Raw genomic sequence first — 27,933 nt, forward strand, 5'->3', positions numbered from 1 at the left:
ACAAATCATGAAGTCATTGAAACCAAAACCATTAAAGAACATTAAAATGTTAATGTAGAAAACTAAATATGTTTAAAAAACTGTACCCAAACCCCAGAGGTTGTCTGGAAGAGATTGCTCTTTAGCGAAAAGACCGCCTGTTGTCTGCCTCTACATTTAATCAATTGTTCTTCTCTTTTGTATCTTATGACTGAGGTGGGCCAATAAAGAGTATTATATTTATCTATCTGATATATTATGCAAAGATTTGTAAGAAGTAGGTACCTAGTTAGAGCTGTGTTCACGTTCAAGTCCCTCTTATCCGTCGTTGACTAACAAGTGGGGGGTCGATTGGTTCTCTCTGGAAAATGGCACTTCTTTGTTTAAGAACACAACCTTTTGTCAACATCGTTTCCGAATAACTAGACATCGTGGTTTATTATTTTCAAACATGGTAGGAAATAATGACGTTATATATTCTTTACGAGTATATTTGATTGCGGGGCATGGCAGAGTACTTAATTTAAATATTACTAGTGGCTCTGTGAGCTGTAGACCTCGCGAGCAGAGTTTAAAACTGAATAAATGTATGGCAAAAATATTTATTAAAATATAGGTATAGTACATGTAATATAAACAAAAAATTAAAAACTACATAAAGCTACAAACAAAAATTAAACGAATACGCTTAACCCGCGCTTGATAAATAAAAAATACGAAATTTTTAATTTTTTCAACATAAAAAATTAAAATAAAAAACAACTAAACGAAATTTAAGTATAAAAAAAATACAAAAAGTTATGTAGCAGTATACAATTACTGGGGATGGAACCAGGGACCTGCCGATGCAAACAAAAACAGCGAACGTTTGCAAAATACGCCATTTTAGTTCTTACTAAAGCTGACGAAATTTAGCTACCCATTCTCAAGTAAAAACTAAATATCTAAATACCGCCAAAACCAGCGATACAAATCTGAATTTTTGGCCATTTAATCTATAAAGATATCTCAAAAAGAAAAAACTCTTATGATACCGATACGACTATTTGTTTAGGCGGGAGCTATCACGACTCCGCCATTTTGAAAAATTTCCAAAAACCGGATCGACAAAAAAAAATATTTAGTCATAGAATTCGGTCACAAAATTTCACGAAAATCGGTTAAGAATTGCGACCTGTAGAGGAGAACATCCGGACATACAAAAGCAAAATGCCCGAGTCAAAACGTAGACCTTCGCTACGCTTCGGTCAATAATTTATCTCCGAATGAGCTGTTACCTACATCAGTTTAAACTTACACTATCACGATGCAGTTTCATTTTGTTAAGATCAGGTGGAGTACCTAGATAAATATAATATTTAATTTTATTCTGTGCATCAAGAGAAATGGTATGACTAGAGTCCTTTTACGCATTTTAAGTTAATTTTATATCATTAATTTTATTTATAGTGTCATCATTTAATTTAGTTTTTTAAATCTTTAAGTAGGTATTTCAATAGTAGGTATTTTTCAAATCCGGTAGGTACGGTGACACATGTCATCTCCATATAAATTAGGTATATAACTCTAAAACACAAAATCTTGCATAATTGTATTGAAGTTACCTGTCAGCGGACACCCATCCTGTTTGAAAAACCCGTAACTGTTTAACCCTACAAGTCTTTCTCTTGCCCCATAGGTACTTAGGTACCTACTCTTATCCCACCTAACCTCATATCTTATACCTTTAAACGAGCAATTCTTGTATATTTATTTATTTATAAATATTTCGGGAATCTCGGGAACGGCTCTAACGATTTCGATGTTTGCTATATAGGGGTTTTTGGGGGCGAAAAATCGTTCTATCTAGGTCTTCTCTGGGAAAACGCTCATTTTTGAGTTTTTATACTTTTTCCGAGCAAAGCTCGGTCTCCCAGATATTTGTTTTTAACTGTAGAATATGAAAGTTACAAGTGCCGTCCCACTGTGCTACCTACAATGTGGTCACTACATACAAAATATCCATTTTGTTTGAATGTTGTAGCAGCTAGTTCCTTGCTCCAGTAAGTGTAGGTACGTGCATGGTACGTTAAGCGTCATGTTCGGGCCGCAATGCCGTCGCGGCCCCGGCCCGTACGTAGCTTCGTAAAGCCTTGCAATGCGGCAGCAGAGTGCCTACTCGTATTTCGGCAATCTAGCACAAGCTGAGGTGCAGTGTTAATAGTACATGTTTACGATCGTGTTACAAACGCTGGTTATGCCAATTTTTAGTTCGATATGAAAAGTAGTGTTTAATTCGGGTGAAAGGCACCATTTCATTCCTTGGTTAACAATCTACCATACTAATAGCTCCCGTTTAGTCTATTGTAACGGAAGGGTAGCTATGGATACCTACACTGAGCATGGTCCGAGATGCTCTTGGCCGGTTTATTTCGTTTAGTGACGTTAACTAAACTAGCATCAGGCACGGTAACAAACACCTTATTAGTGCGCCTTCGGTTTAAAAATGCATAAAGTTTGACTGTGAAAGAGCGGGGGCGACGAGCGCAAACACCCCTCTAACGAGCGTTATTCTTCAACGCTTCAAATTGCATTTGACGTATCGAGATAATATCGAAACCGTTTTGGTTGTGTGCGCTCACTCTAGAGCCCGGCCAAGCTGGTTCCGGTGCGACCTTCTAATATTCATATGAAATAGGTACCTGCCTATTAAATATTATATTGGTAGGGAATGTTCGTTTCGTAATACGGCCCTTAATCGCCTGCTGGCATGCACGAGAGAGGGCATCGCTGCGCCCGCTCATCGATTATCGCTTCTGTAAAACACTTCCCAAAATAGACTAGTATTTCTAGTTCTTTTTTAGACAACATCAGTTATCATAGTACGTATGTTGAAATATTAACATATATCAGCATAGGAATTTAAAGTGTTTTTTTTTTTTGCTGTATGTAAATTCCACGTTGACGTGTAAAAGTGCCCTTGTGGCCTATTTGCTGAATAAATGTTGATATTTGATATTTGATCATTTTGGTGATTTTTAAATTGTGCCGTTATTTGTTCATTGTACGTTTTCCGTATGTTCTGGCAAACGTCCTTCATTGTCATTACACAGCTTAAGTACAGCTGGACAAAAGACATTTCGATAGCAAAATAAACTTATGTAATTAGTTACTTTAATGAGATACAGATAAACAATATTGAATCAGATTTTATGGTGCGCATGATGCGTTAAGAAATGTGTAATTTTCAATATATACATACTACCATAACTCGCATCTTAAATTTCTATTTACTTTTATTCCAAAGACCTCCATCCAGCTCCCTACATAGTACTCGCCATCCCCGCATAACAGCTGTCACAGTCGTTAGTTAAGCTTACGGTTTTGGCCCTTAGAACGATACAAATCAGCCCCATTTTTGCAAGTCCCTTTCAAAGACAAAACTTATTGCGGAACGTCTAAGAGGAGCCTTAGACGTTCCGCACCCAGACCGTGACACTAAGTATGCGTAGGTATCTAGCCTATAACGTGAATATTATTAGAGAGGATTGAGAAAACGCTATTGTTTCAAGTCACAACGAACGGCATACAATAGCAGCGGCTGAAAATGGTGCGACTGGCCATTTGTTACTACCTACATTTGGCTTCTGCTCCTGATTTCGCTCCGCTCTGACCCGAATGCGGGCATTCTATCCAACTGCTGAAGTTGTGAGCTGTTGCATCGGGACCGATATGGGACTTTTCTCTTATTCACCGATTTTGTGACACGAAAAATAAAACAGATAAAAGTTGCCTTTGCAACTTGAAATTTGCATTTATCTTTTTTAAATTTTTAGCTGTATTTCTATACCTGATTGAATGCTCTCCAAAGAGTGCGATTTTATGAACACAAGTGAGTGATGATAACGTGACCAAAAAAGTTCCTAAATATTTGGCAGCACTGTAAGGGTAACATTCCATTTCTGACCGCAGCTGCACTACTGGTACTGAACGCGTCGCTGTAACTGTCAATTTCCATAGTAAAATGAACAGCAGCAGCAGCAGGTGCAGCTGCGGTTGGAAATGGACTGTCACCTTTAAGATGACAATTAGGTACTTCTATCAAAGTTAAATCGATAGGAGTTGTTATAAAACCTGCTATGGCTCCTTGTTATGCCATGCACCTGCAAGGTTACTGGTATCTTTACGTTGATCAATAATAGAAAGCGTAATTTTTACACCATCTGCTACAAAGCCTCGTATTCACACCCCACAAGTGGGCGCAGCGTATCTAGGTACCTATTTATTCAACAATTAAGGGTTTCTTCTTATTAACAATTTTTTTTTTATCAAAGAAGTATGTGCGTTTAGATCAAGTGTGGTGCTATGCAGAGATGCGATTTATTTGAAATACTTCTAATTAAAATGCAAATACAAAATGCAAAATACCTATTTTGTATTTTGCATTTAAATGCCTTTTAGTAAAAACCATTTTGTATTTTATTTGAAATACTTTTCGAGACGTATTTTGCATTTTTAATATTCATTTCAAAATGCAAAATACTTTGTGATTAAGTTTAGCCAACATTACCAGTCAAACAAAATGAAATGAACGAATGACGCTTGTATTGCCGAATTTGACCGATAGAGGCACCTGCTAGCGCCTGGCGCCAGCGCCAGGAGGCCGATTTTTGAAATTCGACCGCTCGATTTCGTGTATTTCGTTCAGTAATATCTCCACTACTAGGCATGTAAATTCTACTAATAGAATCAAAAACTAGTGGTCAATACCACTAAATTCACAATTTATATCGCTCGTATTTCAAAAATCAGCATCTCGCCGTTTTCCACCGATTTTCGAGTGACGAAATCGAGCGATCGAAATTCAAAAATCGGCCCCCTGGTATTGTTAAAAAGCGTAATAAATAAAAACTGATGTTTTTTTCACTTTTTAACAATACCAGTCCAGTTGTTATTAATATAAGAAAAGTGTAATAATAATAAAATAAGAACTAGATGCACAATCAACTGAAATAAATGGCCACACAAGTCACAAAATGGAGCCATGGCTCTCTTTTCGTTAGTCTAGTTTTTTACATTATTTTAAGTGAGTATTATTTCCTTTATTTATTTCTCTTCTTAGGTTGGTTTTTTACAATATGTATATAAAATTAAAATATAAAAACACTTACAAAAATAATATAAAAAAATATTATAAACACATTATAAAAAACCTATCCTAGGGTGCCGCCAGCAGCGGGGCAGGGCCCAAGCTGCCGGTGGTCAGGGCCGCAGAGAGAGGAACCGACGGACTATTATTAATACCATAACAGAATTTATTGATACGCGTACTGATAAATATGACCAAAATGTCATGCATAAGGTGCCATGCCATGATATTAGACGTTTTTGTTCGGCTCGGCATTGTGTCTCTATTTCTCATGATAAATACCTAAAATAAATAAAAATATCTGAGATTTGCTCAAAAGGTATTTTATTTTGAAAAAGTATTTTGAAAATACCTATTTTGCATTTAGCATTTAAAATACAAAACGCAAAACTATTTGGTATTTTGCATTTGAAATAGTAAATCTGAAAAGTATTTTGCATTTTGTATTTAAATGCTTTTTTAAAACCATTTTGTACATCTCTGGTGCTATGTTATACTTAGGTAATTAAGTATGTGCAATAACATGTTTTGGGTAGATATCTTTACTGAATACTCGTAAAGCATTTTCAGTCAAAAGTGTACCATGTACTTTTTTCTAAAAGCCAATTAAGTTTTGAGTTATTTCTACTCAGAATCACGAGGACTTTGGATTTAAAAGAAAAAAAGTGTTAGATGGACCGTTATAAAAGTGACAGCCTAAATTTGTATAAAAAACTGCGGATACTTTAATTCCTTGCTTTAATCAATAGTCCTCGTGAGTTGAAATAACCCAAAAGTTGCTACTTTTATGAAAAAAAGTAAAATTTCATAAGAAATCGTGCGGGTTTTTTTTTTCAAAATTAAAAGAACCCTATAAATAATTGTAAAGCCATTCTGGCTTTGCTTTATTTTGTGCCTCTTCTTAAGCGTTATACGAATAATTGCTTTAATAGCTTGGCAATATTGGAGGTCTCATAAAGTGGTGAGGTTAAAGAGACCGGTGCTTTTTACAGTTGTTTTGAAACTGTGATTGAAACTTATTTTAGCAAATATGTGAATGTAGGTATTCAGCCATCTCGTGTAATGTCTACCACGACACTGATTTAAACTTTCACGATTTTTACACAAAAACTGATAAACAAGACCAAGTGCGGGTAGTTCGAAAAACTCGCGCGGTTAGATGCTGATGTCAACTTAAGCCAGTCTTCTCCGAGAACACGGGGACACCGCCGTCCGCGAAACGTCGGAGGTAAATCTTAAAACTTAGATACGCGATTAAGTCCCGTTGTACAATTTAATAATTTCTACCACTAGTCTGCAGGGCCGTGTTCACATGTTCAAGCGATGCCACAATTTTACGAGTAGTCCAGTAAAATCGGGTCAAGGCGGACCGCGTTGTCCCCTATAGCACAGTTGCAGTTGCCAGCCATATCGAAGCAGCCCAATGGTTACGTAATCTAGCTTTTATATTGTCTTTAAACGTCTATATGCGTAAAATTTGGCTGAATATAGTTTTAGTTGTAGAAAAGGAAATACTTAGAATAGTTTTTATCTCCAAAATCATCCCTTAAGGGTGTTGAAAGTTTGTAAGGGGAATCAATAATTTCTTAAGTAGGGAAAAAAATATGATTAATAATTCCACGTAGACGAAGTTGCGGGCAAAAGCTAGTAAAATTATAAATGAGAAAGTAACTGCCTGTTTGTTACCCCTTCACGCGTAAACGATTTAGATAAAATGTGTTATTGAGATATTTCGAGGCCCGGGGAATGGCAGGATAGTTTTTATCAATTACCATTATCATTTCACTCAGACCAAAGTCGTGGGCACAGAAACTAGTGCTTACATAATCCTATATATGCAGTTTTCGTTCAGATGCTGAAGGAACGACGGGGCTACTGTGCTCTCCGCGGCCAACGGCCATGGCACTCGCTTGACCCGTGTCACTATTAGTTTATCCACCGTTAAGCGGTCGGTCATTTAATCGATATCACTATACCGGCGCTATAAATACACTCCGGCATTTATTTGTCAGCAAAGCAGTTAAATATATACAAAGGAACGCATTTATACGGATAACATTTCTATACGCCGTCTTCTTCGATAAAATAACTTTATTAGTCCCTAAAGGAGCGAAAGAAAGACTAATACGTGCCCAATTCCTGAGTCTATATGAGATTAAAAATTCATAGGGGACCATCGTTGGGTAGCTGTAATAGGTGGTGTACGATTCGAAGCATTACGCCCGAGGGAATCGGTAAACTCGAGTAGGCGTGTGTGTTGTTGAAAGGTCAGCCCCCATAATATGAGCATGTGCACGCGTTTCGCAGCGGTTCTGGTTCTTCTTTTTTCTTAAAGAAGTATTGATAACCTGCTTCTTACCAAAATTGACATTTGAGAGACTTAATAAGTTTTTGGCAAAAATTACATTTTTGGTACAAGCTTTTATCGCTGACTGTACTTTTATTTCCACAGGCAACTAATACTCATCGAGACAGTTCTAAAAACCCCAAACACAATTAGGTTTCGTTGTTTTATCACAGAGTTTTTAGTTTATGGCCACCTGCTGTCTCCATCATCTAATTTTCATATATTTTTATGTATGCATTATTTCGTATGTATGCTAATTATCAGTTTCATCGGAAGTCCAGAAGTGGGTCAAAGACTTGCAAGATTTGACCCGCAAAAATATAATTACATACATACATAGATACATTGCAAGTTAATAAAGCTTGTAATAAATACGCGCGTCACCACGATATGAATCATAGAAAATACGAGTAGGTACCAAAGTGTTCAATTCAAACAGTAAGTAGGTAACGTCGATAACGGGTTTTATGTATGGATTTCTTCATCATTTCCACTGTCCAAATGATACTTTCGGAGAGCAATGCCTCAATTGTCATAAATAGGTACATCATATCCATACATTTATAAGTTAGTTTAATTAAGTGTAGGTAATCGTATATAAATATTAGGTTTATGCATAAAAATAACGACAGAAAATTATTTTACAGTACATATGGTGTTAATTTCCCGAACTAGTGCGAGAAAAAGCACTTTCCGTACGTATGTCGAAAGTTTAAAGTGCCATATGTAGTTACTGTAAAACGCTGTACGATACATGTGCGAATAGGTAATTCGCAACTCGTGTCGTGTTCGCAACTCCCTTCGGTCGTGTTTTAATTTATCGCCACTCGTTTCGGATTTCCTCTTTTCCGGACTTGTATCGTAAATAACTATAAATTAAGTGTAGGTAATCGTATATAAATATTAGCTTTATGCATAAAAAATGATGATAGTAAATTATTTTGTATAATAGTTCTCTTGTAGTGGCGAAAAGTCACCTACTCGTCGTCCAGTCAGCCAGTGACGCAAGCAGGAGATCCTCCAACGCGCGGAGCGGCCCAGCACGGCGAAGCCGGCCGCAGACCGAAATGGTGGTTATGATGAAACTCAAAGCACCTTCGGAATATTATTTATAATATTACGCGCTTCGTGTCAGACTTTTTTATTAATAAAATGTTTACGTGCGTATTCCGCTCTACTGTCCCACTCAACTACATTTAAATTTATTGTATATTGTCTTTGGATTATTTTTGCTGTCAATGCCAATAACGGGAACGCAGAGTTTTTTTATAAAGCCTGTCTACACTATGACAAAACACAACTTACTTCAAAAATGACGTTTTACCATAGGTAGATAGTTTTAATGACGTTTGCTGAATACTGCTGCTGCTGCTTTATTCAGCAAAGCTAGGTCCTGCTGCTACTGAATGTTTTAATCATGTTTGCTGAATGTATTACCTATAATAAAATCAGATTATTATAGTAGGGCAAATATCAGATGAACTTTCTCAGCTTTTTATTATTTCTGTTGGACGGAGCTGGTAGACTGCAAAACGTTTACCTGACCGCTTCTTCTCATGACTAATAGCGTTGTCGTGCGCGACTCCGTACGAGTACCTATGTCAAGAGCGAGTCGCGCGCGACTTCACAAGTCATGCTAAGCGGTCTGATATTAGCTCGTTTATAAATAAATATATTTTGAATCCCAAAGTAATTCGTATCCGCTCCTTTTCATATTAACCTGAATATCGTTGCAGGCTAATTTTCTAATAAGTAACTTTTTTTAACATTGTTGTCACATGTCTAATATATAAATTTTTTTTTAAGTAACAAGGGAGCAAAATTGTTGTTTACCACTCGTTTTAATATGCCCAAGCGAGCAAAATATTCTAAAGTTAGCTTGCCCGCCCGTGCTTCAAAAAGTGGAATTTTGAGAGTTGCGAGGATTTCTAGGCCCGGCCGTGTGGAAAACGATCCTTGATGCCGAGTGAGTAGTAGTATTTTTTGCTTTTTTATATTTTAGATTATTTGTGACGTTCCACGGCAAAAGGTACCTTATGGCACTTGGCGCTTACGTCGCATAGCGCCGCAATCATAATAGCGCGCGGCGGCGGAGCGGCGTTAATAATAGCGTAAGCGCCAACGGCCATAAGGTACCTTTACCCGTGGGACGTCACATTTTTCTCAGTAGAATAGGTAATTTTCTCAGTAGAGTAGGGAATTGTTCTCTTCTGCAATGTAGTCTGTTATTCTAATGACGTGACGAGATCACGAGACTTGCTACATTATCCAAATTACAAAGTCGCTAAGGCAAGTGCCTGTAAACGTGGTGTTAGTAGAGTCTGTGCGGAAAGAAAAGAGTCGTAGATTGTAGTGGGCCCCATACATTCCACGACTCTTCTCTTTCCGCACAGAGGTCTAGTAGTGACCACTCTGCTTTACCTGCGGATACAACAGTTTTATGGGTGACCATTTTAGAGTGCAGTCGACACGTTCCCACGCGCCAGACATCGCGTCAAGTAGACCTACACGATTATAATAGACACCATAATATTAAATACATAATATTATGTGTATCGTATGTATATATTTTATCTAAGAACTGTAGGAGGAATCAATTTAATAGCTTGACGTTACAGGGCTTAGAGGGTAGTTTTGAATACCTATTGGCTTGGCTTGTGTAGGTAGGTAGGTACATATTAAATTAATTGGAATTCCTTTAACTTCGTCCTTCTCGCCCCGCAGTACTTCCATATGAACTTACCTTCTCTAATTTTCCTAAGATAAGATGCCCGGAATAGAACATAATATATCATAAATATTGATTATATTATATATATAAGTAATACAAGTTTTACCTGGGATTTATCCCCCAAAACTAGTTTTCACAAAATGCCTTGATGAAAACTATTTTTAACAAGCTTTTATTAGGTCGACCTGTATGTAACTATCTAATGGAATCTAAGATCGTAGCGTCATGAAAATTGGTAGCTGTATGTAGTTCTGATGACAATACAATAATATGGTACTGTCGAACTGATCTGATTAGGGATTGCAGAACCGGTACTGTTTAAAAGAACCGGGATTTTCGGTACCGGGCAATAATGGAACCGGGATTTCCCGGTATTTTCGGTACTTTCGGGACTGCCTTCAAAAATCAGTTTTCACATCAATTTTCAGTAAAAAAAAAGCGTAAAACAACCACGAATCTTTCTTAAAACAATAAAAAAGTAGCACAGTGAATGTACACACTTCTTTTGTACCATAATATGTGTCTTTAAGTCACACAATCATTAATATAATTTGTTTTTTTTTTCCTAAACTACATGATATTTTTACTATCTTTGTTGATTGGCAAAAACTGAATTGTGGCTTAGTAATATCATCATTCTTTTTTAAATATGTAAGACGTTTTGTGAAAAAGGATAAAAAAAATTGATAATTTTCGCATGCGTTCAAAATGGGCTGTGGACCTTTTTTTTAAATATATCATTATCATATGTGAGTTTCTTATACCGTGTTTGAATTTGAATAAAAGTAGTATTTTATTAATTACAAAATTGTCTCTATTTTTGCTTCTAGTTAGTATACAAATATGAAATAACTAATTGTTCGTATAAAATTATTTATCGTTCAAACATTTATGCCCTTAAAGTATCAAATTACGCAATTTTATATTGTCGGCATTGTCAAACCCATTGACTTTTTTTAAATTTATTTTAATGTAGTGATCAGCCGTAAAAATATTACCATCAGCCTTAGATTGACAAAATATATTTATTTTCTTTATAAAACATGATATTTCATGCTGAGTAACAGAAAGCAGTCAAATATTGTACCGGAAATTTTAGTCCCGAAAATCCCGGGAGTACCGGGATTTTAATTTTGAAATCCCGGTTCTTTGCTTGGCTCTAAATCCCGGGAATTCCCGGTATTTTTAGTACCGGTATTTCCCCGGAGCAAACCCTAGATCTGATGATGGAGACAGGAGGTGGCCATAGGAACTCTGTGATGAAACAACGCAACCTAATTGTGTTAGGGGTTTTAAGAATTGTCTCGATGAGTATTAGTTGTCTGTCGTAAGAAAAGTACAGTCAGCGATAAAAGCTTGTACCAAAAATGAATTTTTTGCCAAAAATTAAATTTTATTAATTATTCAAAAAATAAATTCAATAAAACTATATTTTACATAAGACGATGCAGGTAACACAAAAAAGCTTTTTTTTCTAAATTAACATTATATTTTAAATAAAGTTGGTTTCGGCTATTAGGTCACAGTTAACCTAACACGCCCCTCTCGCTTCGCTCGTCGTCGCACCTATCTTTCGATTCTGGCAGAATACCGTGAAAGTGAGTTTTAACTAGTGAAAAAAACGATTGGCCTAAACCAGTTTTAAGTAAAATTAAATATTAATAATTAGTGAAAACTAGTTCCCACTTCCCACCAAGAGACTTTGCTAAAACTACATAGGTACCTAATACCTACATTGACTGAAAATCCCAGATATAACTAGTTTTCACCGGGGCCTTACGGAAAAATCGTTTTAACTATAAAAACGCGCAGCAACTTGAAACTTTGTAAAAATAACGAGTACGAACATTTATTTGAGTGTGAGAGGCTAGAAACTTCGTAATAAACACAATACATATTGAGGATTTTGGTTCCTTCAATCAATTAGGTAGGTAGGTACAGCGTTTTAGAAAATTAATTTCCTAAGGGGGTTGAAACTTTGAAAGTAACTTGTAGTACGGTGTGTCCAATTATTCCAGAGCAAGTGGCACGTGTTAGTCTGAATAATAATTGATTTTTAAATAAATTTCCCTGTAAAAATAATTGAATCAATTTATCCAGTGAACAGATATCCCGGTGTGAAACTTGGTAAACGTTAGGAATGGTTCAGCTGGTAAGCAGGCCGCACGCTGCCGCTACCGGCAGTGCCGCTGGTTGCGTAACTAGTTGGGTGCAAACTTTTTTGCGGTTCAACCTTGATAACATAACTCTCCGAAATTACACTTTGATTACCTACACTCGCGCTATGATTCGCCCTCTCAGCTTTGTTGCGAGTAGCACTTGCAATTGCTTCTATTTATGATTTTTTTAAACAACTCAATATTATTATCAACATTCTTCTCTAGAGACCTAACTATAGTAGGTAGTAAAAGGTAGTGCACTAACGTAAAAGTAAATAATGCTAAACGAAAACACAACTCAGGAACAAATATTTATCATAAACAGATGAATAAATGCCCTTACTAGGATTCGAACCCGGGGCCTCCTTCTTAGTAGGCGGCAGAGTCACTACCGACTAGGCTAATAGGAGAATGTTAAAAATTGTCTTAATAGAATTTCATCAATAGGTCTGTGTTTATAATACTACATATTACAAAGTATGTGTGTAGATATACTAAGAATATGTTAGCTTGCTCTTCGTTCAGTTGAAACTCAACATATAATTTGTACATCATAGACATTAAACACGATACCTAAATAAAAAACGTTACTGAAAGTTGCATCGATACCTATCTGTCCCCTTGACCAGTGGTTCCTTTCTATATTTATATCATTGGTACCTACCGCTGGGAACTTTGGTAGTCTGCTCTTCATAAAAACGTGTACAAGTCGATATTATTATATACTACTCTCGGCTAATAGCCTGTTGAATCTCGCGGTAGTTCTGTAAAAAATGTTTACAAGTATGTTTATTTTTTAAGAACCATAAGTTGTTTGTGATCTTCGGTGTAAAATGTATAAGTACTTACCTAGTCATTGCTCGCGCAGTCAGCATTAGCGGCCGATTGTATACTAACTTGTTGGCCGCGGGCCGGTACGAAAATGCTCTTGACGAAAATTGGCAAGAACTTCGTGTCACTCGATCGGGAATCGAAGCTCTTTGTGCTTCCGCGCTCTAGGACGGGTGAAACGCAAGAATGCGGCGTGCGTGCGGGGCTGCGGGGCGAGAAGCCTGCGGGGCGGCCGGGGGATGCGTCGCGGTGGCGCGGGCGGCAGGGCGGCCGCGGCTCTGGCGCGTGCCGCAGTAGCGTGGAGGCGGCGCCACGGACGCCAGTCTCCAGCTCTTGCCACCGGCCCATGCTGGCGCGGACCGGGCCACACCGCGCCACTCGCTCCCTCACGTCACGTGAAGGCTAGTACTCGCTCCGACCCGGTGGTTCCCGCTAAACCTACGGCTTGACCCTATGAGACACACATTTCTACTTGGTGTTAAACAACTTTTCGCCACACTCTAGCGTTCAGGAGGTTTCAAGACAAAGCGCGGGGTAACGTTAAGACAGCTGGCAGTCATTGCGCTTTTCTCCCTAACTCATTGTTGAAAACTGAACCTTTTTAAGCCGTTTCATCCTTCATCATTCATGGCTGCAATTGAATAAACCTTTTTAACGTCTACGCAACTGCGAACTCACCTACTCCAAACGTACAAATATCCAACTGGCAGCTCGTTAGTTAATTGTTTAACGTCACCCGTCTCAAAATCCAATTACGCGCAAATAATACTGATTGTTATTTACAGCGGCCACCAACGTTTAAGTACCTATGTAAATACGTAAACTTATCAGTTTATATCATACAAAAATAATTAATAAATGTAACATATAATGTAAACTTTGCTATAATACACTGGGACACAATTAATTTACCTAAATTATACAGCAATTTTTCATTATTTATATAGCTGAGCGAAGCTTTTGAAATACAGCCTAGACCTGTGTATAGAGCACCTACAAGCACGCTAATGTCACCACCAGTAACATCCAATACAGCACCTACGTCATATTTTAACCTAGATTTTAAATCGGATGTCCTTCTTATCAAAATAGACCTTAATACGTATGAAGATTGAAACATTAAAGTCACAATTCGTTCATGATTCATAATATACAGCAGTGACGTTAGGCACGGTCAATAACTTAGTTATAATTTGAAAAGATGACATAATATATTGAAACTTTGCCGACAATATCACGTCGTATAACAAGGCAATATGGGTAGATATAAAGCTAATTTGACATTTTGTTCTCTGCTGGCATTGAAAATAATTGATATTAAATAACAATTTATGATTTCGTCGAGACAGGAAACAATAATACACTTCCTCGCCGTGGTAACCATTCTGCTATTTAGAAATCTTGGTGACTAAAAACTGTATCTTCGACTTAACAGCTGTTTTTATTTATTTATTTAGGCGTCAAATATAGGTACCGGTTCTTCACTCTACTTGTAGCCAGTACAGTTCAGAAACCGTTTTGTGATCTGTTCCATACGTGTTTAGTCTGCAAAGTCCTGGTACTTATAGAGAAACAGTTATTATTAGTGGATATAAGGTGGCCAACTCAGTATCTACTTTTCTGTCACTCAGAAAAGATATACATATAGTTTCCGCGAATCTGATTACAACCTTTTAACTTCTTATAATTGTATCTAGGTACACACATAATATCATAAACCCTCTGTGATGCGATCAAAACTGCAAATTACGACCAGCATACAGAGACTTCGCGTGCAAGGAAATTGCTGGCTTAATCGAATAATTGGCATGCATTCTCAAGTGTTTATAAGGCTATTTGTTAGTAATGTGATGAATAATGAAAGGAACATGTAATTCTGTCACGGGTAGTATAACATCGTGTAGTATAACATAATATAACGGCTCATAGCGTAATGGCTAATAATCGGTTGAGGTAGTTGAGGTTTTCAATGTATAATTGGACACCTTGGGGCCTAGTCACGTTGAAAATGGCCCATTGACAAACGACAAATGACAAGAAAAAATGTATCGGGATGACGGATGTTAAGAAAAGTAACGTGACTATTACCATACCTACATTATTTAAGTTTCGATTGGCGTCTTCTATTAACGATTGTCATCTTGGCTAAGTCTCCTAACAATGACAATTAAAAATCTAGTTTAAGCGATTAAGTTCCATTACGTTAACAGAATCTGCAAAAATTGTGAAAATCTAAAACAGTAGGATTAGTAAAGCTTTGCCCCTGGGATCCCCTAAACTGCCGGGCGATCTTCTCCTGTGACACGCAGCATAGCATAGGACGTCGACTGGAGACCGAGGATTTGCGATAAAAAATGACCGGTGTAATTGTTTTGAACAAGTATATTCAAACCCACACATCTTCAGAATGTTCAAACCCTGGCTTGTACCAATGTGTTTCCCGGAGCTTGGGTCCCGTCCTATTTTGGAATTTCTAGGACGAAAACAATTACACTCATTTTATAATTTATTAATAACTAAACATGTTTGTAAAATATTTCTTAACGAATATTTGAACGATTAACTTCATTATTCATCATCCCTTCAACACTGTTAATTTATTACGAGTATAGGGCGTTTACCCAGATTTGCCTATATAATTTTCAAAGTGAATTTCTGAAGCCATCAGATTCTCTAAGCGAGGTCAATTGGTTTCAGGTAACAAATACCTCCGTTTGATCAAGTTCATGCAATCAAGTTCGATCAGATCATTACCGCACCAGGTAACATAGGTATTCTGGATGTATTATAAACATTACTTACAGCGAAGTATTTTACATCTTTGTTTTGAGTCTATGGTCGTAAATATTATTAGTAGCATATCAAACTGTTTTGTGAAGTCGCTTTTTTTTCTATTAAAGATTATTTCTTCTTCTATTAAGTACCTACTACATTTCCTTAGCATAGGCTACTTCTGACTATAATTGTAAATTTTTTGGTTTTAACTTAAAATAATTGCAATCGGAAATAGATTTTGAACTTTAGAGACTGATCGCCGCCGCGCTTATCGATCGACCCTGTTTAATGGAAGTCCAATCATGATTGGAAAATGAGATTTTAATCTCGAAATGTAGAATTCTCAACATTATGAAATTTTCTATTCCTCCTATTAGTATAAGATTATTTATTTAAAAACTTCGCTACCTAATTGCTTACATCTATTACCTGGAAAATGAGATTTTAATCTCGAAACGTAGACATCTCAACGTTATTTAATTTTCTGTTCCTCCTATTAGTATAAGATTATTTATTTTAAAAACTTCGCTACCTACCTTAGTTAAAAAGGTTTATTGCTAATTTCGGAATTACTTTAGGTACTGTATTCAGTAATTAAACCTTTTTTTTGCGTTCCTCTGTGCATGAGTAGGTATAGTTTTTATATCAAAAGTCTTGTTTGAGTTTTACATTCATTTTCCCACGAAGCCGGGTTCGAATCCCGGTAAGGGCATTTATTTGCGTGTTATAAAATACTTATGGCGAAAAAAAGTAATCATCCCCATTTAACGTCTTCGGAAGGTACCCTTAAAATGACTAGACATATTCATTCGGTATACCTATTATTATTATGCCTTAAAGATAGATTAAATTCTGACTGTTTCTGGCCCAGGACACAATATGGTTACTTGTCACCACAAGTCACTAAAATCACTATTTTGAATGTTCAAAAGCCACTAACGGCCGAGGAGTGTAGTCACGAACCTATCTAAAGCTTCTAGGCTCACATGGCGCTGCCGCAAGCGGTTATAAATTGGCCACAAGACGTGTAAACGCATAATGCATGTAGGACATGTTGGATATGCCCGGCAGCTGGCATGTGCTTGGCCCGGCCGATAGTACTAGGATACTTTACAGTGATTGCCATCGATTACAACATACGTACTGCGCAAACCCAACCTAGACAACCAATTTAAATACAAATTTAATGTAAAATATTTGTAACGTGCGTTTATTTATTTAGGATTAAAATTTTGTCGGCTCGCTTTTAATTTAAAGTGCATGCATAATTCTGTTGCACTTTGAATAGGTAACGAAGGTAATTTTATAAAATTATTAGAAGGGGTTGGAACTTATTAATTTTGTATGTAATTGGTTGTTCGCTCTTAACTTAATATATAATAATAAAAAATTCGAAAATAATCAAACGAAGGGGCAAATCTGTAGTTCATACACATATAATTTTATAAAAATATTCCATAATGTCAATATCCAACCAGGACATTTGTATGGAGAATCGGTCGTCCCCTTTCCTCTTAAGACAATTTCCAAATAAAGAAACGCCACATGATTTTTTGTATGACAAATTTGCTTGTAAGACTTAAGACAAGTACTTATATTTTATAAACATGATTATAAGTTTGCTTTTATTTACAAAGAAGAATAAAAGCTATATCATAACGCGATAATCTCATTAAATGCACGCACTCAAACGTAACTTTATTCTAATATTTATGCCAGTATAGAGCATTATTACAATACATTACTGTGGAAGGTACCGAAAATGAGATGAGTAGGGGCAAAACTGACATTCAAACCTCGATAACATTTAATTTTACATATGCAAACTGAATGGTATTATATAATTTAAGTGTTCCGGACGTTTGTATTTTAGTCTTTATTTTATTTTGTGTAGTTCCATTTCATAACTTTGACGATAAACAGGAAATCCCACCTCACCCCGTATCCCCTCGTAATTGGGGTGAGATGGTATATCAAACAAAGGTGACTTTGGAAGATTGTTGGATCGATTTTTTTTTATTATGAGTATACTATAGCTCCATTTTAAATTGGAATACATTATTTGTGTAGCAGTAGCCTTAAAATTCCATCTCACCCTCCTTTCATCCCTTCTCTCCCCATTCATAACCCAACTCTCCCCGCGAACCCTACTCACCCCATGTTACGGTACTAATGATTTCACGCATACACATTTCATTCAATGTTTGTGAATACACTGGTGAGGTTGTGCAACAAAAAAATCATAATATAGTGTGTCAAATGTCTGTTTGATTTCAAACATAGACAGAGAGAATCATAATACTATCTTTGTCTTACACTAGTACTAGCACCCAAAAGAAAAGGATGGGTATAGTTTTTTTTTGTTCCTATTTACTGACAAGATTTGGTTGACCCAGTTTAGTTTAGTTTACTTATTTCATAGTAATAAATTAGAGTATAAATTATTTTATATGAATTTATATTATGATCTAATCGTCAATAATTCGGCGGTTCTCTAAATCATTGCCGGAAAATATTTGGCCGAATGTCATATCCCAACCATAATTTGTTCGCATAATTTCATTTCGCCGAATGATCAAGTAACAACTCAACATAATAATTCGTATTATTTCCCAACCTAACGGAGAGCAACTGTATGTTTGGACTAACACTTAAAACTTCACTTTTTAAAACGGCAATGTTTTAAGTAGCAGAGTGACTTCGTGAGTCCAATATGAAACATAAAAGTTTAAATGCAAAAGAAGTCGGTTCTGGCGATCACGTATTTTTTCCTTAATACATACATAATAAGAATTCGGATGATAAAATCGGCCGCTCATTGACCTTGAATTGGGGATTTCCTATAATCTGCTCGGTTAAAGGATTAAATAATATAGGTACTGATATCTAAGCTGGTGGAGTACGAAATTATGTGTATGAAGATTTGACCACCTTAACAATAGAAGCGGTACAGTACTTAAAAACTGTAAATCTCTGAAGTTAGAGTAGGTAACACAAAAAGCTAAAAAAGGCATACGAAAAAAAAAGTAAGTAATTAGTACCTAATATATAATAGCAATATATATTTAGTATACGGTAACGATTGATACACAAGCGCCAGACATGTTGCACTTGCAGTATTTATTTAGGGTAGTCCCATGTAGTGAATGTAGTGATGGTATCAGTCGCGAAGTTAACTTTCCGAATTTAAAATGTAGGTGCACCGGCATGGGCTTGGCGCATTATTCACCGGCACCGGCACGACTCTCGGACGCTTCTAGTTTTACGATTGCGCATTGGCTGTGTCGTATTACAAACAGTTTATTAATGCAGCAGCGCTATTGCAATACAAACTATTTAGGAGTCCCAGGGTTCTTATAATAAACACGTACCTACTTATAAATCAAGCAAAATTTAGAAGTAATGTGCGAAAAAGTAACCACAACATCAGTTATATTTAAAGTAGTTGAGCGTTTACTTACACGAAACACAAAGAGCTGTATCAATATTTAATGATCATCGATTTTCTAAATACCAGTAGCAGTTTCAGTTACAAGCATGTGGTTATTCTTTTGGGACACGGCTATTCTATAATATAATTGGAAATTAAACGAACTTACCTGTAAGTGAAGTTCATTTCAATTATATTAGCTGCACAAACTTCGAAATGATATATAACTATGTAGTACGCGCTTATCATTTTAGCCTATTCCATGAATGTTACAGAGAGGCAAAGCCAAAATTAAAAATATGTATCTGATTTATGAACGTAACTCCTACGTTGAACGGTTCCCGCGCTGTCAACTGTCAATGTCATTTAGTTTAGAGTAACAAGCCAAGACATAACACTTTCACTGCCAGTAGCCCGCTAGGGTTCTCTATTCTTAGGTACTTATCGCTACAAAGCGGAAAAAACATATAGTATCCGCTATGCTTGTAGCTCACGCTGGCAGTGAATATGCCAATAGATGGAACAACTTGGCCCCCAATTCAGCAAAGCCAATATTACCATAACTTTGACAGGGATTATAGGTACACGAATCCCTGGTTGTCTCAGGACAACGTGGGTACTGGGTGGGATGGGTTATCATTTCGAAGTTTGTGCAGCTAATATAATTGAAATGAACTTCACTTACAGGTAAGTTCGTTTAATTTCCAATTATTATTACGCTGCACAAACTTCTTCAATGATATATAACTATGTAGATGTTTAGAGATAAGTATTCAAAGTTTGTTTTGGCTTTGTATTATAACAATGAAATCGTTGATTAACAATGATTTATTATTTCATTTTAAATTGGGTACCTTTTTAGTTATCTGTAACTATTTCCAAAATATAGGTAGGTATGTATATTTAGTTTACAACATTATTTAGAGATCTAGTGATATCATTTCATCAAACTGTCTATCGTATAGTATATAGATAGTTGAAACAAAAATAATTTGATCCTTATTTAGTAATAGGTAAGTATTTTCATTTATACCACCAAATACCACATAAAAACTTAATTATTATAGGAATATCAAAGAAATCAAAGGATAGCATGAGATGCAATTATTGGCGAATACAACAACTAAGTATAAGCAACTCTTGGCAGTGTGTTGCTGGTTACACCTTTAAGTAACACTTATTTTCTCATTTATCATAGTAAGGATTTACCAAAATTATTGGATGGAACCATGATTATGAAATTGAGAAATATCATTAAGTACAAGAATCACTCCACCTTGATGTTTTTCTTCCACTAATATTAACTCCTAAACGATTTACGGTTGACACCAACACATAACAGGTTAAATAGGTGGTGAAAATAAAAATAAATCTTTTAAGAATTGACTTAATCCCTCTACAAATCGTTTGGGAAGTGATTTTTTCATGATTTTGAGGGCAATAAATAATCACTAACAAGTTAATAACTACCATCACGAATATTATTGTTCATTATTTATATATAGGTAATCAATGTTTTACACCTCATTCAATTTAAAATTAGTGTTTTCCCTGAAAAAAATAATGCTATGGATAGCATGGGTTGCTGAAATTTATCAATCAGAATAACAGTAAAGTTTGATGTTTTATCAAGGACAGGGTTTTGCACGTTGTGTACAATCACAACAGCTAATAAAAGTGATAAAGTAATTTCTTACTTTTTCTTAATACTGTAATGAATAATTTTCATTAGTTGGTGACATTGTTAATCAATAATTTAAGACCGATTAAGGGTACTAGGTCACACTTTAAGGTTGAGTTTTGTGTAATCGAAAAAACGTTCTTCATAAAGTGTTCAATTCTATCATTTGAGGAGAGCCTATTCTCCAATAAAAGCACAAGAGCAGATTTACAATTATTTACACATCTATACCTAGCTCCCTCATTACATAAGTAATGCTATTAAAACGGCAAGCACTTCTGAAACAGATGCCATAAAATAATTAATGTAATTATTTTTACATAACATACACCAGTATTTCAAGTGTGTGTGTGTGTGTGTGCTTGACGGTGTAGGGCGCAAGGGATTACACTGTACTGTACTCCTTTCTCCTCTTCCTCTTCTCCTTCAGTGATGGCTGATGGCACTTCCTGGATAACACTAGGGTAACCAGGATAAAACGCTGTTGAAACTTGAAACCAGTTAATAAAATATGCTTTTATATATGAGAGCTGGGGCGCAAATCTATACAATTATATGTAAGTACATAGGTATGCATATAAATATTTCGTAAACTGAGTAGTTACAATGACCGTGCCTTGATGCCTTCTACTTTTCCTAAATTTTAATACCTTAGATTTCGTTTCAGTTGGAAGGAAAACATAGATAAAATATTTTTTGCAAAAGCATCTAAGTACTTATGTAGAAAAAAACATCTGGGTTACTTCACCAGGATATTTGTATAATATCCAATAACTCGGTAGGTATATGGATTTCCAAAATGTTGTAAGAAATTTCAAATTTAATTTTCGTTAAATCTGAAATCTTACATTATTTTCTCTCAATCAGCTTATGACACTTGAAGCACATATAGCATTTAAGTAGAATATTGTAATGTCTCTTTTCACACCACTGCTAATGTTCCTAGACATAAAAATACTGTATTTCATTTCACCGGTTTATAAATAATTGCGATAGCTGTGTTGTCTTCTCTCAGATGTATCTCAGTGTGGTAAACCGGAAAAGAGGGTCTTTAAACATAAACAAGACCACCATAACCTGAACAAAATTAATGTACCTAATGCATTCTATTAGGCTCATTTAATAATTTCCACACGGGTGTAAGTGTTACTGTAAGTAATTAAATATCTGCAAAAAATATATATTTATAACCCTTTATTTTAATTAGCCATCAATATACGAAATTCAGTATAGGTACTTTTATCTATTCAGCTCTTTAAATACACACATAACCATATTCATTGGCCAAACTTGTAGCTATAGGTACAACAACCCATTTATATGAGCAAAGTTCATTAAAACTAATAACAATGCGACCAATATATAAAGGACTTTATCTGTTGTTTAAGTTTGTATTTGTCCTTATCGGCTAAAGAAATAATTCTAGTATTACCCAGCTTTCTGAGGTAAGTACTAAGGAGCTAGTTTCATTTGATTATAGCTGCATATAGGTAATGGTATCAAGACTAATTAAGTGTATTTTGTATATGTATGCACCTACATAGTATAAAAAACATTTATAATAATGAGCTTCAACAATAGATATATAATCTAAACAATTGCTCATTATGTGACCTCTAGATCTTAGACACTTCATGAAAGGTCTGACACATATCGACACCTAGTCTAATAGTCTAATAATTGGACTTATGTTGTCATTACTTCATTAGTTTCACAACAGTTCCAATTCCCTGTTGACAACCTGTCAGATCCCACGGCTCAGATTTGAGCCAGAACGCTTATGGGTGACGTCACACCTGGGAGTTGACGGGTTAAACTGCTTAGTTGCAATAAATTGACTTCTTAAATATATAGGTATCTGTATTTATTTCTCTTAGGATTTGGTAGAGAAAATATTAAAGTCAATATTAAACTGTATAAAGTGTACATTATTTTATAAGAACATCATAGGCATATACACACAGTATATATCACAGTCACATAGTTTTCTAGTATTTGACTATCAATTTCACAGAATTGATCATATTTCGGAATTGTAACCTTCGGTATTGGCACTGACAAAAATTTAATTTTGTATGACAAAATCCTTGTAAATATTGAATATGATGTCACTGCAATTAAAGAAGTGTATTTAAATAAACCACAGCTTTTGAGAATTTGTTCTAAATGAACACAGGCTGTTGTAATGTCACTTGAGTGCGACCACATTGCGACTGCAGAGAGGAAAGTGTTGCTCCGCTTCTTTATCGCTGCTTTTGACCAGGGTTTTTGTATGTTGTAATGTTAAATGAATACTTTATTATATGAAACAAATACAAGTAACAGCAAAACATACATTGGAAAATATGATTGATAATTGAGCCCTTGAAGTTGAAGTACCGGGCCGTAAGCCATTCGTTTTTCTGCTAGATTTTCTTATAATATCACTTGTCGACAGCGTGTTTAAAAATAAAATAAAAAATCTCTAATGCCATTTATTGTGCTTTAGTATTTAAAGGACCACTGCCTTAGCGAAGATTCTCAGTGATGATAATCACACAAAAGACGGTCAGTCACTTAAAAGCGACACCAGCTTGTCATAGCCGGTTTCAGCACAAAATTGATTGAGAGCTAAATCATCACAGTTAGCAAACAAATACTTAGCCTTGTTCCTTACTGACAAGCATCTCACCAATAGAGCACCAATAAAATTTTTACAGCGCAGATTATTTTGCATAATCTTGTTTGGGTCATACTGGTTTTGTAATGTTCTTAATTGTACATCTGAAAACAAACAACGAGGTTGTCCTATTAGGATTTTTCCATATCCAAATTTCTGGTGCCTCCGTCCCATGATGTCAAGATTTACTCGCTTAATTCCTTGCTTGCTGAAATAAGAATAAATGTTTTAATTCACCTACTTGAAGTCATAGTACATACCAAGAGACGGCCTAATTTTGCATACCACATTGATTAACTCATGGGGTTAAGAGCCGTGTCTAGTCTACAAAACCCAGTTCTAGCAAGACTTGTGGCCTTCCACTGCCATTGGCAGGTAGGATATGAGCCATATCTCAGTGCTGTTAGTAAGGAATAAGTGACAACACCACAATGCCCCAAAGATACTGGCATTGAATGCACCTAGTATTAGTATGTGAAAGATTGCCAAGTCCAAATATCATCAGAGATACCTAGGTTAGTACTCCAAAAAGCTTAGTATAGCTATTTTGCAAACAGATGCACCTAGAATAGTGCTCCAGAATGCAGTACACAGCTCAGTCATCATGTGCAGTTAGCAGACAGACACACCTATAATAGTGGCCCAGAATGCACAGTGCACAGCACAACCACCGTGTGCAGGTAGCAGACAGATGCACCTAGAATAGTGCTCCAGAATGCACAGTGCACAGCACAACCACCGTGTGCGGTTAGCAGACAGATGCACCTAGAATAGTGCTCCAGAATGCACAGTGCACAGCACAACCACCGTGTGCAGTTAGCAGACAGATGCACCTAGAATAGTGCTCCAGAATGCAGTGCACAGCTCAGTCACCATGTGCAGTTAGCGGACAGATATACACCTAGCTAGAATAGTGTTCCAAAAAATCCAGAATGCACAGGTTAGCACAAACGTCGAAAATCATGAACAAATATTTCTTACCTTGCGTTTATTTTCTTTCGGAATTTTAGATATGTACATTCGGTCGCTGGCGAGCGAGGAGGGCACAGATTGCTTTTTATACGCCACGCGAAAATCGCTTTTTTCTCTACGCCGCTGGCGGAGATGGAGATGATGATGCTGCTAGATTCTTATTTTGATATGCAACATGTCCGGGTGGATAGTCATGCTATCCACGAAACGACGCCGCCTTTGACCTTGGTCGCGAAAGTAGCATTTTCTTCTTCAATCTTCTTGTATTTTCTTCCAATTTTGTAATTGGTCGGACTGTCGTACACTAATATTTTATTTTTTCACATATTTATTATATATTTACTATTATTTCCTATTAAAAAAGTTATATTTTATTAAGCCCTAATGGTCTAGGCTAACATGAATAAACACAATGACATTGACAGTTGACAGCGCGGGAACCGTTCAACGTAGGAGTTACGTTCATAAATCAGATACATATTTTTAATTTTGGCTTTGCCTCTCTGTAACATTCATGGAATAGGCTAAAATGATAAGCGCGTACTACATAGTTATATATCATTGAAGAAGTTTGTGCAGCGTAATAATAATACATATGTTACGCTTAAGTATTTGCCTTACTTTACTATTGAGGTTTCGTAGTAAACAAGGAACTTTTATATTTTTGTTGCAACAGTCTGTCTGCCTGTCTGTCCGGTCGCGTTATCGTTCAATTATTAACTAGGTACTTATTTATAGTGAGTAAGAAGACATCATGCGTTGTAGTATTGCTTTTATACGATAAAAATGTTTAGGTAATAGTATTATAGGTAGATATTTAGGTAGGTACTACCGTAATACCTACCTTAGTAGCGGCTTTGGAATTATATGTACAATCAGCCTATTGCCTAATGTGCTCTTGACCATAGAGAAAAAAATACATAGAGTGCTCACTCCATACATCAGTTTTAGTACCAAAAAGACTATTAGCATCTAGCATCGAGTAGCGGAACTATCAGTACTGCTACTTGACAATAGATGTAGCACCGACCGGAAAGTCTTATGCTGTTGAGATAAGACTTTCCGGTCGGTGCTACAACTATTGTCAAGTAGCAGTACAACTATCAAGTTCCGCTACTCGATGCTAGATGTAGACACTGAAATTAATAGTCTGAACTGATGTATGGAGTGAGCACTCTTGTCTTACTATATTTCTCTATGTCTTGACTTATTTATGTTTCAATCCGGTTTCCATTCTGTAAACTTAGAATCAGAGTAAGTATCCTAAATCAAATGTTCGAAATTGTTGGCTCATCAACTCATCATGCCTTCCTACACATTCACGTGTGGTAATTAGTTTAATTGTCGACTTCCTTTATCTTACTGGTTTTTTACAATGGAATTATTGCAAATAATTATAGTCTGACCGTCTGAAATTTAATTGCCGCCTTTTTTTTACCGACTAATGGTTTTCCATAATATATATCTACACCTAGCTTTTGCATGCTAATAATTATATGCCCAATATTATTATGCTCTATTAGGATTATTTACTATTTGATACAAATTAATAACCAAGTAATAGTGAAAAAATACGTGTTAAATAATAATTACGCTTAATTAAACGTAACCTAATGCGTTGAAACGAGGTGTTATTTCCGCCATCTCCACTTATTCCCGAGAAGGAATAATGAATAGCGACTAACAATGAATAAATAATGAGGGGAGGCAAGCTTTTCCTTCTTGGATAGTTGACAATAGGTGAAAATATGATGAAAAAAAATACCATTCCTCCACCCCCTTATCTCCCAAGTTTACCAATAAAAAATCACTCTCACTGAGCGTAAGCCTAAGTCAGACGGCTGTGTGAGTGTGCGTGCCTTTTATTTGCGTTTATTATTTTACATGCGTTATTTTTAGTAAATTTTACAAAAAAGATCGATGAGTTCGATCAAAAACAAAATTGTGTTGCAATGCGGCGTTACTGGGATATCGTTGCAGATTAAGGGCCTTATTCATAAAACTTTACGAGCCTGATTTAGTTAGATTATGTTTTATCCCTTTCTTACAAATACATAAGTTGGATTGACAGATAAAGATAAACGATTATTAGCTAATTGAGATTTGTAGCGCGTTTATAAATAAGGGTTTAAGTAGGTAATTGCGTTTCTCTCGCTGCCGCATTGCCGTCGCGATTAGAATGTTCAATTCGTTACTCGTTCATCAGTTTACGGTAATATTTTGCACTTGCCACTGTTTCAACACTTCCGCAATCGCAATCCGAATGTAACCTTTAAGTGCAACGGTTATATCAAAAATAGGAGTAATTAATATATTGTCAGTTTGTTCGTTTCGCAATTGGGCTCTATCTCCGCTGTAAAAAAATTGCATCTTTACAACTTTACATTTATCCGTTAACGGAGTTTCGTAGTAAGCCACCGTTATAAAACAATTGGAAAAAAGGCTACCAACTAGGTACTATAAAAGTATACTTAATGGACGTACTTTTTCTCTGTTGGAGCCGTACTTTTCTCAGTAGAGTTGGCAAGTAGCCAACAGTTGCGATATTTTAGGTCAGGCTACACACAAGGTTTATATCGATAAATTATAAAAGCATATTCTTATGGAAATACAATTATCATATATGTAAAGTAAACTAAGCTAAGCGGTCAGTCACCGTGTAAGCTTTGATTACATTTGACTAATGAGATTAAATTTATAATTTCTGCCAAAAAATATATTTTTACAAACACGCTTAACAACCCCGACAACACTTTACGTCCTCAAAGTATGTATAAGTCCTTAATATGAGCCCAATCTGGAGGGGTTTACTACAAATAAGTTCTAGTAGGTAGTTATTAACCACTTTTCATCTGCAGATCAGCTCGATAATGCCTAACTATTGATTTACATCTGGATTTCTCGTACATACAAGAAATTTTGATTAAGTTACAAGTAAAGGAATTCTATAATTTAATTACTAACAGTAAAAATACTAGTGGGGGAGTGAGGAGACATAAGGTAACTTTAGACAAACATTCATTTATTGTGTCAGACAAAAATGTTACAAGATGAAATATAATTCAATAGAATTGTTTTATCCGCTACCTACTATTGATTATGACATTACAATGTAAATTCCGCTTTAAAAGTATTGTAAATCAAAATGGTTTCGATCGGGAATTACAGTTGTGACCTCAGATTTCGTTCGTTCAACTCGACGTTAACGATAAAGTACAAACTCCTATTTATCCACTGAAGC

At 35.9% G+C, this 27,933-nt stretch overlaps 2 protein-coding genes across 5 annotated transcripts in view; both read left to right on the top strand.

Annotated features, from left to right (window-relative positions):
* The window catches only part of LOC134660812 (potassium voltage-gated channel protein Shaker), a 159,121-nt gene that overhangs the window by 62,468 nt on the left and 68,720 nt on the right, over positions 1 to 27,933 (top strand). The gene's annotated exons all lie outside the window — the stretch shown is intronic.
* The window catches only part of LOC134660847 (uncharacterized), a 29,293-nt gene continuing 14,587 nt past the window's right edge, over positions 13,228 to 27,933 (top strand). The window contains exon 1 of the mRNA XM_063516693.1: positions 13,228 to 13,576. Within this exon, the coding sequence (XP_063372763.1) occupies positions 13,267 to 13,576 (310 nt within the window). The 5' untranslated portion in view covers positions 13,228 to 13,266. The remainder of the gene's footprint in view (positions 13,577 to 27,933) is intronic.

Source organism: Cydia amplana, chromosome Z, assembly GCF_948474715.1.
Source record: "Cydia amplana chromosome Z, ilCydAmpl1.1, whole genome shotgun sequence".
NCBI lineage: Eukaryota > Metazoa > Arthropoda > Insecta > Lepidoptera > Tortricidae > Cydia > Cydia amplana.